Raw genomic sequence first — 16,619 nt, 5'->3', positions numbered from 1 at the left:
ATCAATAAAAAATCAGACGGATACGAGTATAATTTCAGAGATCACAATTAATTTTTTTAACATTAGTCAAAACAAATGTCCTTCAGTCGAGGTGCCATGCGTGGTGTCAACGTGACTCTACATTGATGTCTTCCGTTTCTGTCGTCTCCTGTTACGACCGCCATCTCCGTCGCTCGCGCCAATGAGCCACCTTTTCACGACTTTTGCTACAGTGGACAGCGATGCTTCCGGGAAGCTGCTCAGAACGGACACTGCAACAATAATCCATGTAATAGAACAAATTGTGAACCCATAGTTACGATAAAAATACAGTTTCCTGACGAGAAAATGACTGCTGCACAAGCATTCTAAGTCGCAAGCATACTAAAGCGCTTTTAACACATAAATAACACTGCTATTTCGCAAGATCCTCGACACAGATATCTAGTTAATAATCTAAGTATTCCACTCTGTCGTGACGAACACACACTGCATGCATATGTGCGTAAGTTGTCCAGGTAATTAGGGCACCTACGCCGCAAGTTACGTAATTTTATTAACGATATTCGTAAACTATCTTACCTAACGCTCGTTCAACCTCAGCTTAGCTTAGTTTACTTAAATTTTAATGTTCCGGTGCACGAGACGGTAAGCCGGCCGTGTCACATGTGAATTACATGTATATGGAAATTAGTTTTGCTGCCGATCAGAGATTATAAAACTTTTCATTTTATTTCATTTCATTTGGTATTGACTGATGTTTTCAATATTCAAGCAATCCAGTGGGGCGCCTAAGGGGCAGACGCCACCGCCGAAAAACGACGGAGTTGTCGATGCGACCAAAGAGTGCTATGCGAGCCGTTAGCATGCGTGGCAGGAGAGGAGAGTCTCTCGCCCGAAAGCGTCAGTGAAGAACAAGCGCGCCCATAGAGGAAGGGAAACTTGGTAGAATGGATACTGCCATTAAGTCATGCGGCCGAAGAGAGAGCAAGGGAATTGACAGAGAACTACCCCTTTCGTGAAATGTATTGAGGCGCCAAGTCGTTGCTTATGAGCTTATGATAGTTCGCAAGTTTCGGTTTTGGTTCTTTACGCGCGCAGTTTTCCTACGTCCGTCATTATTTTTTGTCTTGTTTTTTTTTTATCGCTACAGCCGGTCTCTGGGTTACATTTCTGAATGGCCAATGTGAGAATTTTTTTTTGTCAGGAGAATACACGAGATTGCAAGAATTATTCACGAGCCGTCGTTCTAGCTGTCCTCTAGGCAACGCGCAATTCCGTAAAATAGACAGAAGACGCCTTGTGATGTTTATTTGCCACGGTAAAAAAAAGCGAGAAAAAAACACACAGTAAATATTTCTTCAATGCAACCTGCCCTCTTGCGTTGTAGCCGCGCCAAATTACAGTGCGGTTGTTGACTCACGAAGCTCCACTGGTCTGCGTCAGCTGAACAAAAAATCGAAATGGGAAAACTACGAGGAGACGCGCAAGGGCACAACCGTTTAACGCGTGGAATTAGAAACAATCGCAATTTTCTTTTACGAACATCGCAACATCGCATTGTGAGGAGTGCTCTATGCTCTCATGATATAAAGCGTTATATTACACGACCTTATTCTATGCGCCTTCAAACCCACGAGCACGCATATCCGGCATCCGCGACAGAATGCCACGTATGTATACATACTATATAGCCCGAACCGGCACGTTATCACAGTCGAAAACGTTTTACAAGAGCTCGAAATAAATGCGCGGGCGAAACCTTTTTCCATTGTGCCAAGCACACGGTACTTATCTTCGTGCTTCTGCAAGTTATCTTGCGCCGGGCGTTTTAAAAACGTGAGCGACGCGCGTTATCGCTTGAACTGCTCCTTCGTTTTCAAGACGCTAGTCCATTTGTTTACACCGAACCATCGTCATCTGAAAACGCGAGTGCCAAAAGAAATGCGCACCTGGGGATATGAAAATCGTCACGAACCTTTCATAAGTTTACGTCGAAGCGCCCGATTCCTAGCTATGGCGCACTTACAGCGTCCAACGTACCCTAAGCCTAACTCCGCACTAGCGCGGCAACAACCTTACTACGCAGTACATAGAGGGACACAAAAGTGAGGGTTCTCACCTTGCTGTCGACATCTGCAGCAGTCCACACCGTATTGCCGTGCTGAAAAGCGCCGCTGTCACACAAAATATCGCTCAATACCACGACTTTTCGGAGTGAATAAGAAAAACAGATGCCACCGAAACACGCATGAGAGCGGCCCCCTTCGACAAGCGCCATAGCTGATCTGGCGATGCATGACGTCATATCACCGGTGTCGGTCAGTGGTGTCGCTTGGTGGCGGGATGTTCTTTCACGAATCTTCAACTGATCATGTAAGAAAATGAGTAAACAGATAAATAAAAGCGAAAAAGCTATACATTTATGTTGCACAACTTTTTTTGTCCTTGCGCTACTTGCGCAATTACGCGTCATATCAAGGTTCCTGCGATATGACGCGAAGATCTCGAAGGGCGAGAAGGTGGAGGAGTACGCTCGATCGCTTATCACTTGTCTCGTTTCCCTTTCTCACCTGCCGAAATGTTTCAGTGTGGGTGGGTCGACGCAGTTCCTTGGCATTTCGACGAACCCACTCACCCTCTTGCGTTCACACAGCTGTGAATGCGCACCGCGCTCGCCGAGCAGAAGCGGGTATTGAATTTCTTTGCCGTGCTGACCGCGAAATGGCGGGAAAAAGCAGTGTTTTCACTCCCGGAAAAACAAAACAGGAGAAACTCACTGGCTCCTAGCCAAGTGAAAACGAGCGAAACTTTAAAAATGGTTACTATACATTTTCTACGCGAATAATCTATTGCCATCAAGCATATGCATAATGAATTTGAAAGTTATACACAGAGTAAAAATATACGATGTTTCGCCGTAAAACGGAAAGGGGAACTAGCATTCATTGTGAAAATGTTCGAGCCCTCTATACGAGCACAACACAAAAAGGATACGTATGGCCAGAGCAGAAGATTTTCACAATGTATTTGATGTTTCCGTATAATGAATAGTGAATGGAGGAGTGCGATACAGATGACGTCCAGGAAAAAACCAGCGCACGCTATGCATGCACGGAGGATGAAAATACGCCACGCAGACATATTTGCAGTCCTTGACACTTCTACTATTCGCAAAGTCGGCCCAACACATGGCCTCTAAGACGCAGGTTATTTGCTGACTATACTTGTGCGCCTGCGCTGCTATAACTTTCCCACGTTACGATGAACGCGCGCCTTGAAGAGGGAATCACGTTACGGGCGATACTCGTTGCCATATTTCTTTGAGAATCGGCGCACTGCTCCTTTTGCGCTTCTACCGCATTGTGGAGGGAAGCGGCTGCTGCTCCTTGTCTCGTTGGTAGCGAGTCCAACATGAGTGACGCTGGGGGTGAAACTGATTGCTTGGTGTTGTTTTGCAGCCCCCGTCTGAGATGGTTACTGTGCCTTGGATGTCCAGGATCACCATACGTTTCTGACCGTTTGGGGAGTTTGCCATAATAATAAGATAACGCAAATGTGTTTCCTGCTATGCTCTTGACACACGAAAAGCATGACATAGTGCCATGGAATATACTTGTGCACTACACATTCGTTTGGTATATGAAGTATGCATCTTCTGAGCAACGGAGGACATGCTCTGTCCTCTATGCGCTGGAACTTCATTACCAGGTTGCCAGTACTAGGTCATAGGCCAAGACGGGAGAATAGCCGGACTTTCCGGGCGGCACTGGCCCCTCAAACTGACCGTTTCGTCCCACTATTCTTTCTTTGAAATCGTGCTGAAAAATATTCGCGGCTAAAAAAACACGACTAAGCTTTCGGGCTCACTATGCGTTTAGCATTTGTTTAAGGAACCAATAATTCTCACACCTGACTCCATGTGATCCATGTTGCGAAGTTTAAACCAGAGAGACCTTTACTTTTGCAACAACATGATCGCATGCCCGTGTCCTTGCGCGCTGCAGAGAAGGCGAAGAGGCGAAACTATCGTGTCCGCGGAGCAAAAAAAAAAAGAACAGAAAGAAACGGTAGTCCGCAAGCGCGCTCGGCCTATAAGGCTGGCCCGACGCAGACACGACCTCTCCGGCCGACCAATAATCGCGCGCTCGGTGCTACACCTGCCTGCTACCTCGTGCCAGCGTCGGCGGCCAAGCTAGTGCCGGTGCAGTGAGCCATATGTGCCGTTGTGGTCAACAGGTTAGGTCGGCCCGTCTACTGGCCATGCTTTCACGGCCAGTTAGGTCGGCACTGCACCTGTAGCCAAGCAAGGGGCGACATTGGCCAAAAAGCGGTGGTTGGCCAAGTTTGCTTGGGTTTTCGTGCGCCTCTCAAGGGCAGTTAAAACAAAATCTAGTAGCCATAGAGTTTCATACTGTAATACCAAGACGGGAATCTGGCGCTAGTGTCTATGCGGGCATCTTCAGCGGTGCTTGAGCCACCATGGGAATGATGGGAAGCACAGGCTTCACATCTTATTCAGATGGCTTTCGTTCTCGAGATTCGCCACGCTTGTTTGCCGAGTGTAAAACCAAGTGATATGGAGTTATTTCTAATTAAAAGTTGCTTAATTATTTCTTATGTAACACTTATTGCAAAACGTTTGCGTGACCGTGAGATGAAAGTGAAACTTTCGCAGTTTCAACCACCAGGGGACGCATTGCTCTGCAATTGTATTTTAAATGTGAAGCATTTCTTAGCGAATCTTTGACACTTTGAGCGTTTCTATCTATCTATCTATCTATCTATCTATCTATCTATCTATCTATCTATCTATCTATCTATCTATCTATCTATCTATCTATCTATCTATCTATCTATCTATCTATCTATCTATCTATCTATCTATCTATCTATCTATCTATCTATCTATCTATCTATCTATCAGCTGCCTACGCCTCCTTAACTTGGTGTGGGTCAAAATTGGCGTGGGAGGGTAAGAGTATTTGACGAATATGACTGTCGGGTCATGACATGAATAACGTGACAATCCTGTCGCGTACGTCGTCAAGCCCTTTCCTCCAGACACATGTGGCAGATTCCCGTTTACCACGGGCCGCGGTGTACGGGTATGCGCCACAGGTAATTGACAGTTTCTATCTACTCAGGAACGTGAGAACAAACATTGGTAATTTAAATGCGACAGTGTTAAGCAAAACCGCCATCGGCAGCACTGACCCGACGAATGGAAACAATAAAAATTACAATCCCAGCAGGAATTGAAAGCAAGCATTCTGCGTGGCACTCAGGTATTCTACCACAGAGCCACGCCAGGTCTAGGAACTGCTTTAGTAAATGTCACAAATTAGCGCTTAATAAAACACGCGCGCGGCCGCTTTCAAAGGGCTGCGCGACAGAACGGCGCGAGTCACACGCCCAAGAAGCGCGGACGACGAAAAAAACAAGCATCAAAAGACGCCGGCGCGCCGCATCCTCCTCACCCACTCGAGCCAGACGGAGACAACGCGATCAAACGCCCAGCAATGCCTGGAAACATCTGGAAGAGAAGGGTGACGCATCGCCGATGACGCCGCCGCGATTCGAACCTACGAGAAAGCACTCGCCCTTTCCCCGGCTTAGCTGTACTACGCGCCGGAGAACACTCCCGACGCTTCTAGAAACCGGGGGAGAAGGGATAAAAGCGCGGTAAGTGAAGAAGTCGAGAAGTCAGTGAAGGAGTGGCCCAGTGATGGTGAAGCTATGCGAAGTGTGGCTCCGTTAGCCAAAGAAGACGTGTTTATGATGGTGTGCGGTCAGTCGATCGTCGATCGGGAAGAATCCGATGACGCCGCCGTGTGAGCCGTGACAAGTCACGACGACGGTTGAGCTACGACGATCAACGCTGGAGCTGGCGTGAGTGTTTCCTTGAAGAGAAGCATTCGATTACCGTCCAAGTATTGTGGACTGGATACGCCATTGTTTATTCAGGACTTTAACTGTCGTTGAATAGTTGTAATGCATGCGATTGCATTTGTGGCGTGTGATCGGTTTGTTTAGCTCCCGTTGTGTAAACACCATCTGAATTATACTGTGAAGTTGTAACTGGTACCAGCCGAGTGTGCATGTCTTTGTGTTGTTTGTATGGCCTTAACCGAGAATATATTTCGTTTTCGTTTTTGTTATCGACTCACGGCTCTGACTCGGTCTTTGGACCACAACCGGCGTTCGCTGGCGCACCAAAGGACCAACTCTAAATTGTCCGCGCTTTCGTGGTGCGTTTTCGGAGGGCCTTGACGCCAGCCCTTAGAATCCGCCCGGCGATTGCCAACCCAATTAACGGGATTAGTGACAGTAAAACATCCTACGCAGGCGTAATGTTGCAACGTCAGTTGTGGTTGTGATGCTGGCTATCCAATTTTACAAGAAAGAAATAAACACTACATGTGTACTCACACGATACAGGTGTCATATCAGATTAAAGTCTGTGGTTCCAGTGTTGTCTCCGCTTTTATAGCAGTCTAATAAACATTACATTCGTATTCCTATATTTCAGCAAGCTATATTGAATTATTGCTCGACCCTGGAGGAATATATTAACGAAAGTTACGTATGATATTCACATGATCGCACATAAAGTGCCCTTAGTTTCGATAATACTGACGTACGTACTCTAACGTGAGGGCTGACGTTACGTCGCACCATAAGTTACCCTTTAAAAGCCAGTGTTCGACGCGCCTGGTAAGCCCGCGATGTGCACACAGCTACTACACTTACAAAAACATGTCGATCCACCTGCTAACGCTTGGCTCAAAGCCATAAAATGCAGCATAGAAGTACTAGCTGACTGCTTCGCATAGAACTGATTCAACAATGCGTGTGATCTGCCGAATGCTTTTTTTACAACACTTGAAAATAAACACGCTTGTTTCTCCCCCGAGAGAACGAATTATCTATTTATGGAAATAACAGTACTGTATTGAGTCAGAAACGTATTGTCTGCTGCCATGCCAGGTGCGTTTGTCCAAGTAGCCTGCCCCCAACGCCTCTCTCGTTTTGTTGTGAAGTCCAGTCAGGGGAGCGTGACGGGGCATCTACTTAGCTTCACCGTCGTTTTGCAGTCGATTTGAAGGAGTTTCGGCAATGCGCTCTTATAAAAAAACGTGAACTGTATGCACTATTGGTAACTGGCGTGGGACCTTACATCTATGCGCAGCGGTGAGTGCACAACACTTTGCTAAAACTGTAAAATACAACCTGCAAAGCTGCAACGTCGCAGAAAACCAAGACACCTAGCGGTTTTCAGCCTCTATGTACAACAAAGACACTGCTTGAGTGCTTTTCAATGCCCCCCATTACCCACACTGCGCTAAGAACGAAACTGAAACTGTACAAAAAGTTACGTACACAGTTCGCTAGCTAACGCTATCCAATCCGAAGCCTGTACTTCCCACCATTCCCATGGTGGCTCAACGATCGTAGCGCCAGTTTGCTCTCCAGGTTATGCTAGGAGCGTTGCTTTTAAGTGCGCCTTTCGCGCCATCTCGCGGGTGATACTGAACACGCTGAAACACCACCGAGATCTGCGTACCACCAGCTGTAAATGGTGTATATAAATGGCACGCCGTCAGCCTTCTAAAGAACGAATGACGCGTGGCGAATTTGTCTAACACGACACGCTCTGCAGCTAGGGGCACAGGTTCGTATCCTGGTGGTGCGCTTCGGATATTTTTTTCTTCTGATTTATTTTTCTTTGTGGTTTTTATTTAGATATACATACATGCACGTTTACGGAACATGACGGTGACGACAAAAAACGCCCATATAATTGCTATCGCAATAAAACTAAGGAGTAGCCGGTGCCTCATTTGTGCGGTAAAGCCTCCTCAAATCATATCATAAAGGAAAATTCCGATGGGCACATTTTCTGTCTAATAAACAATTACAACGAAAACTGCAGCAATGGACGTTTCATTTGGGAGCAAACAAAGCAGTTGCGCAAATATGTTGTACGTTCTGTTTGACAGACAGAGAAAGACGTGGTGCAATAAAGTAGCAACAAGAAGCAAGTGTCTCACGGCGGTGCAGATAACTGTCAGCGAGAAAGCGGGAAAACCGTATACTCTCTACCGAGCCCCACTAGTTATTAAAACTCCAGGTTCGTTTTCCCGAGTCTGTTTCTGTCTATGACACTCGCCTCGGCTTGCTTCGTTCTTCATTTCTTTGCTTGCGTCGCAAAGCCTCCTCATTGAAATCATACTCGCAACGCGCGTAGGTTGCTGTCAAGGTAAGAGAAAGACAGAGAAGATGGATGCCCTTCTCTTTTAAATGCGGAGCATTTTTTTAGTCGTACCTACGGCGTCGGCGGCGCCGTCCACACCCCCACTGCGCATGCTCGGCTCGTCTTGTGCCGGCAGCAAGCCTCTCCTTTCCCTCCCTCCCTTCCTCCTCTCCGTCCCTCCCTCCTCTCCCTCGAACGCGGGCGGTGTGTATACAAGCGGCAGAGCGCGCGTTCGGAATTCAGTCAAGGGCGTCTTTACTTGGCTTTCGCTTGACTTGACGCTTTGCTTGACTCGAGTAGATGCGATGGAAGCAACAGTATCTTCAATCAGCGTCCCACCACTCGTTGAAGGCAACGTTACCCACCCTCACCGTCGTCGGCGTCAACAGCAGCAAGCAACGCAGAAGACAAGGCTGCGAAGAGACGAGCATGCGACGCTGAACGCAAGCGTTTGAAGCGAGCTGCGGACCCGGAACTTCGTGCACGCTGGAGCCGTTCAAGTCGTACTTGGTGTGCGCATCGTGTAACAATTAAGCATTCCCACACCATACCCAATTACGCAACATTCACGCGATACCCCCACCACTCTGCGACGCATTTACTCGAGTTCCCCCCGTGGGAAGATGCGGGGGATTTTTTATTCCTATGCGTCGTTTGAATAAGTACAGCGTGTTGTTGTTGTTGTTTTGTTGTATTCTTACTTTGGACAGCCTGACAGTATTTACTCCGTAACATTGATAACTTCATTCCTTCGTTCCGATTTTGCTGCGAGCGGTGAACGCAGGCGTCCGTGAGAAGAAATTGCGGGACAAAGATAAACCGCAGTTACCCAGAGTCGTGAAAAGCAAAAATAACAGACGTGCGTCGTTTCGAAAGATTAGAAGTTTCAGGCAAGAATTGCTCCAGGTCGCGACGCTGCTTTAGTGCAACGGAATGTTCTTAACATCAAGAAGCGCGGAACACGAATTCTAGAAAAAAAACAACACCGGAGGACACCGCTACTAAACTTCTTTCACGCTTTTTACCTCGCTTGGATTCGGCGTGTTGTGTCGAAATCACCAGAGCTTCTAAACCGGAAAAATCGGCGTGGTTTCTCTTGCCGTGTTTTCTGGAGTGGAAGCTGCCTTACTTCCCCGCTGTTACTGTGCTCATAGCGGTGGCTTGTCATGACAACATTACTTTGCGGGCTTGTTTATGTGACAGTCTTTGAGAAAGTAGTTGTGCAAGAAAGCGCGGTCATGCGGTGAAAGCTCTAGAGGAAAAAAAGATACGTGGACGCGCAGGTCTTCATATGCTGCAACAACGCGCGCTCTTACGCTTTTATTATTGCGATAGCAATTATATGGACAATCTCCGCTGGTTTTTGTCCGTCTCCGTCGCCGCCGTCATGCACCATATATGTATAAGTATGTATATGTATATATAAACGCCCCAAAGAAAATTATTCGGAAAATTGCTTCCGAAGCGCGGAATCGAACCTGGGACCTCGGCAGCGCGTAGCGCTAGCCACTACGCCACGGAACTTTTTTTTTTTGCTTTATTGCCTGTTATTAGACACGTACATCAAACAATAAGGACATGAAAGAAAAGACAAAAGTTGTGTGAGTCCTACTGGACAGACACAAGTTTAAAATTGCTTGAGCGCTGTCAGGGGTTCTACCCTTGACAACCACTGAGGTAAAAACTCCTGAGCTTTCTGGAGTTCCACAAACTTAGTCATACACTCACGAAAATACATCCGTGCGGGCCGTGCGTCTGTATCGCTATAAAACCCCGCCATGCGAGCCCGCCATAAACAGTGAAGGCCAATTAGCAAAATCAAGTCAAAAGGGAGTCCCTCTTCATCATTTACTGGCAGAAATCTTATACCATGTTGATCTAACGGCTAATCCTTCTTTATACATTATCTGTCAAGGCATTTCAATATGGCCGTGGTCATTTCTTACCTTGGGGGCCAGATTGCCTCATTTGTAAAAAACCGGAAACTATAGACCACGTTTTCTTACATTGCTGGGAAGGAGTTTATTTTTGGGATGTCCTTCAAAGGACTACGCCACGGAACGCAAATCGTCCATGTAGCTAACGGCGAGCGGTATATACACACCCTTTACCGCTGACCGGACTCAGAGACGGCAGGCGCCTATAATCGTTTCTTCATTACCAGCGAGATGGCGCGAGGAGCGCGCTGGGCGAGGAGCACGCCGATGCTCTTTGCCCTACTGGGCGTGGTCGCCTTCTTGCGCTTATCTCAAGGAAAGAAGGGGGTCGGGCGCGGGATAGAGCAAGGGGGCGATCGTAGATCTGTTCGTTCCGCTTGTTCGTTCTCCTGGGGGAGAACAAGCGCGCTGATTGGCTGAAGCGGGAGATGCCACTCAAGGCCGGGGGGTGTCGCCAATTCTTTTTTTTTTGTTTGAGGTTTTCTTTTTTGGTGACGTCGTGCCGCGTCATAATGAAAATTTCGTCTGCTACAACGGAACGCCGAGCGAGACCGTTCGCGCGGGGATCGCACGCGCGCTCCGGCGCGTAAAAGCGGCTTTTCACGGCGTAGATTGGATTGATACGGCGGCTTCGGCTGCCGCAACGGCGTAGTTTTCAAGAAAATGGCGCTCGCCGCGGGTGTTATCGCAGCGTTGGCGATTCTCGAGGAAGAGGTGTTTGAGGTGCGGAATGCTTTTGAAGAGTTGAGCGAGTGTGAATTCCGGCGTCGTTTTCCTTTCTCGAAACGAACGGTACGTTGGTTGTGCGGCGAACTGGACCCCATCATCGGGTGCCGGCGAGCCAGTGGAATTCCAACGAAGCGGACGGTGTTGTGTGCGCTGAGATTTTTCGCGACCGGGTGCTTCCAGCGAGCTGTCGGCAATGAGGAGTTCATCGGCCTGTCGCAGCCGTCCGTCAGCGACACGATCCACGAGGTGGCACACGCCATCGCTGTCGTTGGCGGACAAAAACGGTGGGTGGCGTTTCCCGAAACATCACAAGCGAAGGAGCGAACAAAGGCGTCGTTCGCGCGGCTCGGGCGGATTCCCGGGGTGCTGGGGTGCGTCGACGGCACGCTCATCGCCATCCAGAAGCCCCACGGCCTGAGCCCCGGCGACACGGCGAATTACATGTCGCGGAAGGGCTTCTACGCCTTGAACACCATGATCGTGAGTATTCATGCATTGTAAGCGTAGCGAATCGTTTCATTTTTAGTTTTCCGCTTTACTGAGACTTGCGACAGTGTTCTGGGAGCGGGATTTTGAATCGACTATCCAGAACGGTAATGGGTTCGTCTCGGGGCACCTCGCTTAGTATAAGCGATGGAATCTTGCGACGCGCAGTTCGCTGTGCTTCAGTGGCCTCGACAGTGCATAAAATTATCGCTGATCGATCGCCAAATGTACCCTGAACCATGATTCTCGATGTGTATTTCTTGAGAGTAGCGCTCCATGCATAATGTGTGTCCTCATTGTTGATTGTCGTGATGGGCGTTGCTTTAATTAACTACGTATTGTTTCATCACCCTTTTTCACTCGCGAGTCTTTTTATGCTCTAAGTAGTTTGTGATACAGTTGCTTAAACATACAGTAGTAATTTGGGGTAAAGCCTGCTGTGGCCAGAAGCTGGGTTGGTCCAAAAAATAAGCATGCAGACTATATACCATTTCTCACTGTCTTGATCAGTCCAAGTGAATGTGTTAGCGCTTATGGTATAAGTCCTACCTTGTCGAACATGAGTTCATAGCTATGTTTGAATGGTAGGTAACAATGCAGGCATATGTAGTTACATTAACATAACAGCTTTTGCGAGGTCTTTTGTGACTACAATTCTGGCTCAATTAAATTCCGCAGACCTGTGATGCCGACCTCTGGATTCTGGATATCAATCCATGTTTCCCGGGGTCGTTCCATGACTCGTGGGTGTGGCGTAGGAGCTCTCTTCGGCAGCACGTGGGAGCTGAACTGCGGCTTGGCGAATGCTTGCTTGGCAAGTGCTGGCAATCTTTGCCACATCCAAGACGATATTTCCACGTTCGTTTATTGCCTTATATTGATGTATTCATGTTTCAGCCACACCAATTGTTAATGCTTGGTGCAGAGTGCCTCAATGTCTGGAAAGCTTCTTCGTGATCTTTTTTTTTTTTTTCGATCAATCTGTTGTGATCACACGCAGAACGCAAACAGTCAAGTTTCGAGAGCTTATGCAAGCACCAGCGATAACGCTGGAAGGTTCTATAACTGCTTTATTAAAGACGCATTCTGCTGATGTTCAGATTACTTGACGGCTCACAGTTGCTCATGCTGCTTTCACATTGTATTTTCATTTTTGGGCACAAATTCATCCAAATAAAAAAAGTTTGGTCTTGAACACACTGACTGCTGCCTTCGTCAGTATCACTGCCACGTGACACTATAACTATAGCTGTCATGCTGCCCTTGTGCAGGAGACTCTGGCTATCCTTTGGAACCGTGGCTCATGACGCCAGTGCTCGGACGTCCAGCTAGTGGCACCCCTGAGAGCGAGTACAACAAGGCCCACACCACCATGCGCAATGTTGTGGAGAGGTGCATCGGGGTCCTAAAGAGCAGGTTCCGCTGCTTGCAGCGTTACCGGACTCTGCTCTACAACCCCGACAAAGCAGCTACCATCATTGCTGCTTGCGCAGCTCTTCACAACATTGCGATGGCGGCACGTGAGCCTGTTCCTGAAGGGGACGATGACGACACAGACGACGATGACGACTCTGATGAGCCACCGCCGCCACAAGAACAAGGTCCAGCACCACGGCTGTTGCATCTCAAGGGCCAGCAGCAGCGCAGCCGCATGGTCAACCTGTTCCGTGGACCGCGGACCCCACATGCTGCGCACCTGCGTAGGGTACGCAGCCGCCTGCAACGACCTCGGCAGCGTTGCGTGGTGCGTGTTTCTCTTTGTTCCTTATGTTAGTCACTGGCATGTTGAAGAAAAGCTCGCTTTATTTTAATGCACTCTTTTAATGAAACAACATTGACAACTTGCTGCAACATTTTTAATGAAACAGGGTTGTCTTTACAATGAATGACCCCTTTGCCAAGCAATGCCATCTGAATGAAATACTTTGACCAGCTTGTCACAATATGGTGCTTCACACTAAGCACAAGTGAGAGCTCAACTGTAAATGGCACATGATGCCATTCACAGCCAAAGTGGTAACCTGAAAAGGCAGCCTCAACCAGCGCAGAAACAGGGCCTAGTTTTACTGAAACAAGGATTGTGCTTTTACACATGAAGTAAACATTCACAAGACATATCACAAGCAATGCACATATAAGGCAAAATAAAGCTACTTTGCATCAACACGTGCACTTTGCAACACAAAAGTCATTGCAGTACATGAAAACAAAGTACAGTTGAACCCACATATATCGAATTGACTAAAAGACTATAACTGGTTCGATATATTGAGCTATTCGACACAAAACTGTTGGAGAATTTATTGCCTCCTAAGTGGTACGTTGGCTTCACGGAACTGCTTTGCAATAATATTAGAAAGACGCCGCCACGGCACTGCGTAGGGATCTTTTTTGTTTTGCATTTTGCATGGTTTAGAGTCAGCGATGCACTGTTATATGCAAGGGTGGGTTGTACACATGAGGACATGGTGTGGATGTAAATGACAGCTGTGTGTACTCGTCAGGCGCTGAAAGCATCTAGTCTGCCTTGGCCCTATTGTCAGTCTTGTTCCTAAGCATCATACAGTGCATGCTTCTTGGGATCGCAGCGGAGACGTAGCGCTTTTTCCCCATCTTCGGCAATATTAATATCACCAACTTTGCCGATATCAGCATCGCTTTTCCATTTTATGGCATGTATAAAGCTCGCAAAAAGGTGCAAAAAAATCGAGCTGCAATCCGGATGTATCAAAACTGACTAGAAAACACTTACTGCACACTGTAAATATAAAAATACACTACACTGTGAGCATATATTACAAAATTTCTTATTGCATTACATCGTATGTTGAGATTTGAAAAATCGCATTGCAAAAACATGATTCTAAATGCAATCTCCTTGCGCTATGCTCATTTACTACAAAACTGCTGAATGTATAACCTCACATGATGAGATTGAAGAGACAATGACGTGGCATGACACGATTCACCACTGCAACTGCACTGTGCTATGTACAATAAAACAGCACATCCGTGCTTCTCATATGCAGGAAAAGAAAATTTACAGAGAACATTTGCAGGGTGCTTCAAAAAGAAACCAACATACCACAGCTTGTGGTATGAAATGAACAGAAATAATATATAAAAAAACACGGGGCACTGCAGTAACAATCCTACATACCACAGCTTGTGGTATGTAAGGAAAGAAAAAAAAAGAATACGTAACACAAAATATCACAGCTCGTGGTATCAAATGAACAGAAATAATACATAAAAAAACACAGGGCACTGCAGTAACAAACCTACATACCACAGCTAGTGGTATGTAGGGAAAGAAAAAAAATACGTAAGACAAAATATCACAGCTCGTGGTATGAAATGAACAGAAATAATGCATAACAAAAACACAGGGCACTGCAGTAACAAACCTACATACCACAGCTTGTGGTATGTAGGGAAAGAAAAAAAAGAATACGTAATACAAAATATCACAGCTCGTGGTATGAAATGAACAGAAATAATACATAAAAAAACACAGGGCACTGCAGTAACAAACCTATATACCACAGCTTGTGGTATGTAGGGAAGGAAAAAAAGAATACGTAAGACAAAATATCACAGCTCGTGGTATGAAATGAACAGAAATAATACATAAAAATAAACACGGCACTGCAGTAACAAACCTACATATCACAGCTTGTGATATGCAGGGAAAGAAAAAGAATACATAGGATAAAAAAACACCACTGCAAAAGACAAATTATGGCGCAGGTGGCTGCCGTTGGAGCGCCGCAGTGAGGGCCCGGACGAGGGCACCGATGCCCTGCAGCTCGCCCACGACGTCATCAAGACTCCGAGCCTGACGTTCAGCGGCTGCTCGATGACGCTTGGCCTCGTCAGCGAGCTGCTGCAGTGCCTCGCCCTGCCGCCTGGTGTTCTCAGCGAGCAGCTCCAGCGCCGCGGCCTGCCGATCGCCAACATCGCGCAGCTGTGCCAGGAGCTGGAAACCAAGAAATGTGTTGCCATTATCATCCATGCATTTCTCGCTATGGACTCTTCGCTGGAAGCTTCTGTTCGTGAAGAGTCTCAGTGTGCACAACAATTTCCTCTTTGTTGAAAATCCACTGGCCCAACGGCATCCATGAATGGTGCCGGTTCACCGCACAACCAATGCACTTCGTTTGGACAGACCGAAACGGTGCCGGAATTCATTTTTGCTCAACTCATCAAACGCATCTCGCACCTCCAACCACCTCTGCACGAGAAGAAACCAAACAGCCCTTTTCAGGGCTACACAACCGTTGCTCGGCCTTACGAGATGACCGACATAATCACAACCTCCTTCCGAACCCTCACTTGCTGCAGTATGCAAAACATGCAGCAAGCAGATGCGACACAGGTGCAAAATGTGCATTAGTGTATGATAAGTTACATAAGTTCGTTTTTTGTACAGAACCTTAGGCAATAGCACATTTTCATATATAATGCTTTAGAAGCATATGACACTACAGGGAACCATCTCGAGACGTTACACATTCTTCATGTAAATTTACTGTTTCACCTTAACTACAAAGCAGGATACCTGCTTATTCAGTCTGACAGTTATGTAAACAATTAGCTCACCTTCGACCCTTCTTTAGTACTAACATACACCTGCACGCATGAGCATCACCTATGAGCCTGTAATATCATCTGCAGTTAATGAAGTTGGTATTCACGAACCGTGTTGGTCTGCTGCTGCTGCTCCATTAAACTCGGTAGCACGGCGCGGACGGCTGATGGCTAGCGCCTCCGCGGTTGGCGCTGGGGTACTGAAAACAAAAACATTACTTTACTTCACAGCAGACACCTATGGAACAAGTGTTTTAAAGCTCTGAAATGGATTATCTTATTAAACGACTTATACTGTTAATAGGAAAACATCAAACTTACACGCTGGGGCCGCATCCTCCTCGGCCACACCAGCGGCAGCCGGAGCAGAGCTCACGAAGGCCTGTTATAGTAAGAAGTTTCTTTAGTGACACATCGAGTGCAATAAGAAACATAAAGTGCAAGGTGCGAAAGTTCACCTGCAAGCCGCTGGTGCCCGGCCTGTCCCCGACCGAGACCCTTGGCGGTGCAGGCAACGGCTAAGGGCGGCGGAAGTCCCCAGAGAGCGCACGAGCCTGCAGGCTCTGCCCTGGGGGAACCAACTGTAAAAGAAACTGCGCGTAATTTCTAGAAGCTAATGCGCACACTAGTTCGCAGCAAAG

At 47.2% G+C, this 16,619-nt stretch overlaps 2 protein-coding genes across 2 annotated transcripts; both read left to right on the top strand.

The window, feature by feature from the left end:
* The first annotated feature begins 10,836 nt into the window (after positions 1-10,836).
* Positions 10,837-12,912, top strand: LOC119374916 (putative nuclease HARBI1). Its single transcript, XM_049411083.1, has 4 exons — positions 10,837-11,382; positions 12,067-12,202; positions 12,660-12,780; positions 12,882-12,912. The coding sequence occupies exons 1-4, from the start codon at positions 10,837-10,839 to the stop codon at positions 12,910-12,912; spliced, it is 834 nt and encodes a 277-aa protein (XP_049267040.1).
* A 134-nt stretch (positions 12,913-13,046) lies between these two features.
* LOC125760351 (uncharacterized) lies at positions 13,047-16,377 on the top strand. Its single transcript, XM_049420312.1, has 2 exons — positions 13,047-13,132; positions 15,139-16,377. Exons 1-2 carry the CDS (start codon positions 13,074-13,076, stop codon positions 15,482-15,484), a joined length of 405 nt encoding a protein of 134 aa, XP_049276269.1. The 5' UTR covers positions 13,047-13,073; the 3' UTR covers positions 15,485-16,377.
* Positions 16,378-16,619: the final 242 nt, after the last annotated feature.

Source organism: Rhipicephalus sanguineus, chromosome 11 (genome assembly GCF_013339695.2).
Source record: "Rhipicephalus sanguineus isolate Rsan-2018 chromosome 11, BIME_Rsan_1.4, whole genome shotgun sequence".
In the NCBI taxonomy this organism is placed as follows: Eukaryota; Metazoa; Arthropoda; class Arachnida; order Ixodida; family Ixodidae; genus Rhipicephalus; species Rhipicephalus sanguineus.
This window is presented reverse-complemented; position numbering and strand designations above follow the sequence as displayed.

What these genes read in the sequence shown, in the direction of transcription:
- LOC125760351 (XM_049420312.1), top strand. Translation starts at nt 13,074, where the DNA reads ATGCTGCGCACCTGCGTAGGGTACGCAGCCGCCTGCAACGACCTCGGC. An exon ending in GACCTCGGCAGCGTTGCGTG is followed by an intron (nt 13,133 to 15,138) that starts GTGCGTGTTTCT and finishes ATTATGGCGCAG; the next exon opens with GTGGCTGCCGTTGGAGCGCC.
- LOC119374916 (XM_049411083.1), top strand. Translation starts at nt 10,837, where the DNA reads ATGGCGCTCGCCGCGGGTGTTATCGCAGCGTTGGCGATTCTCGAGGAA. An exon ending in GCTTGGCGAATGCTTGCTTG is followed by an intron (nt 12,203 to 12,659) that starts GCAAGTGCTGGC and finishes GCCCTTGTGCAG; the next exon opens with GAGACTCTGGCTATCCTTTG. An exon ending in ATGCGCAATGTTGTGGAGAG is followed by an intron (nt 12,781 to 12,881) that starts GTGCATCGGGGT and finishes CTGCTTGCGCAG; the next exon opens with CTCTTCACAACATTGCGATG.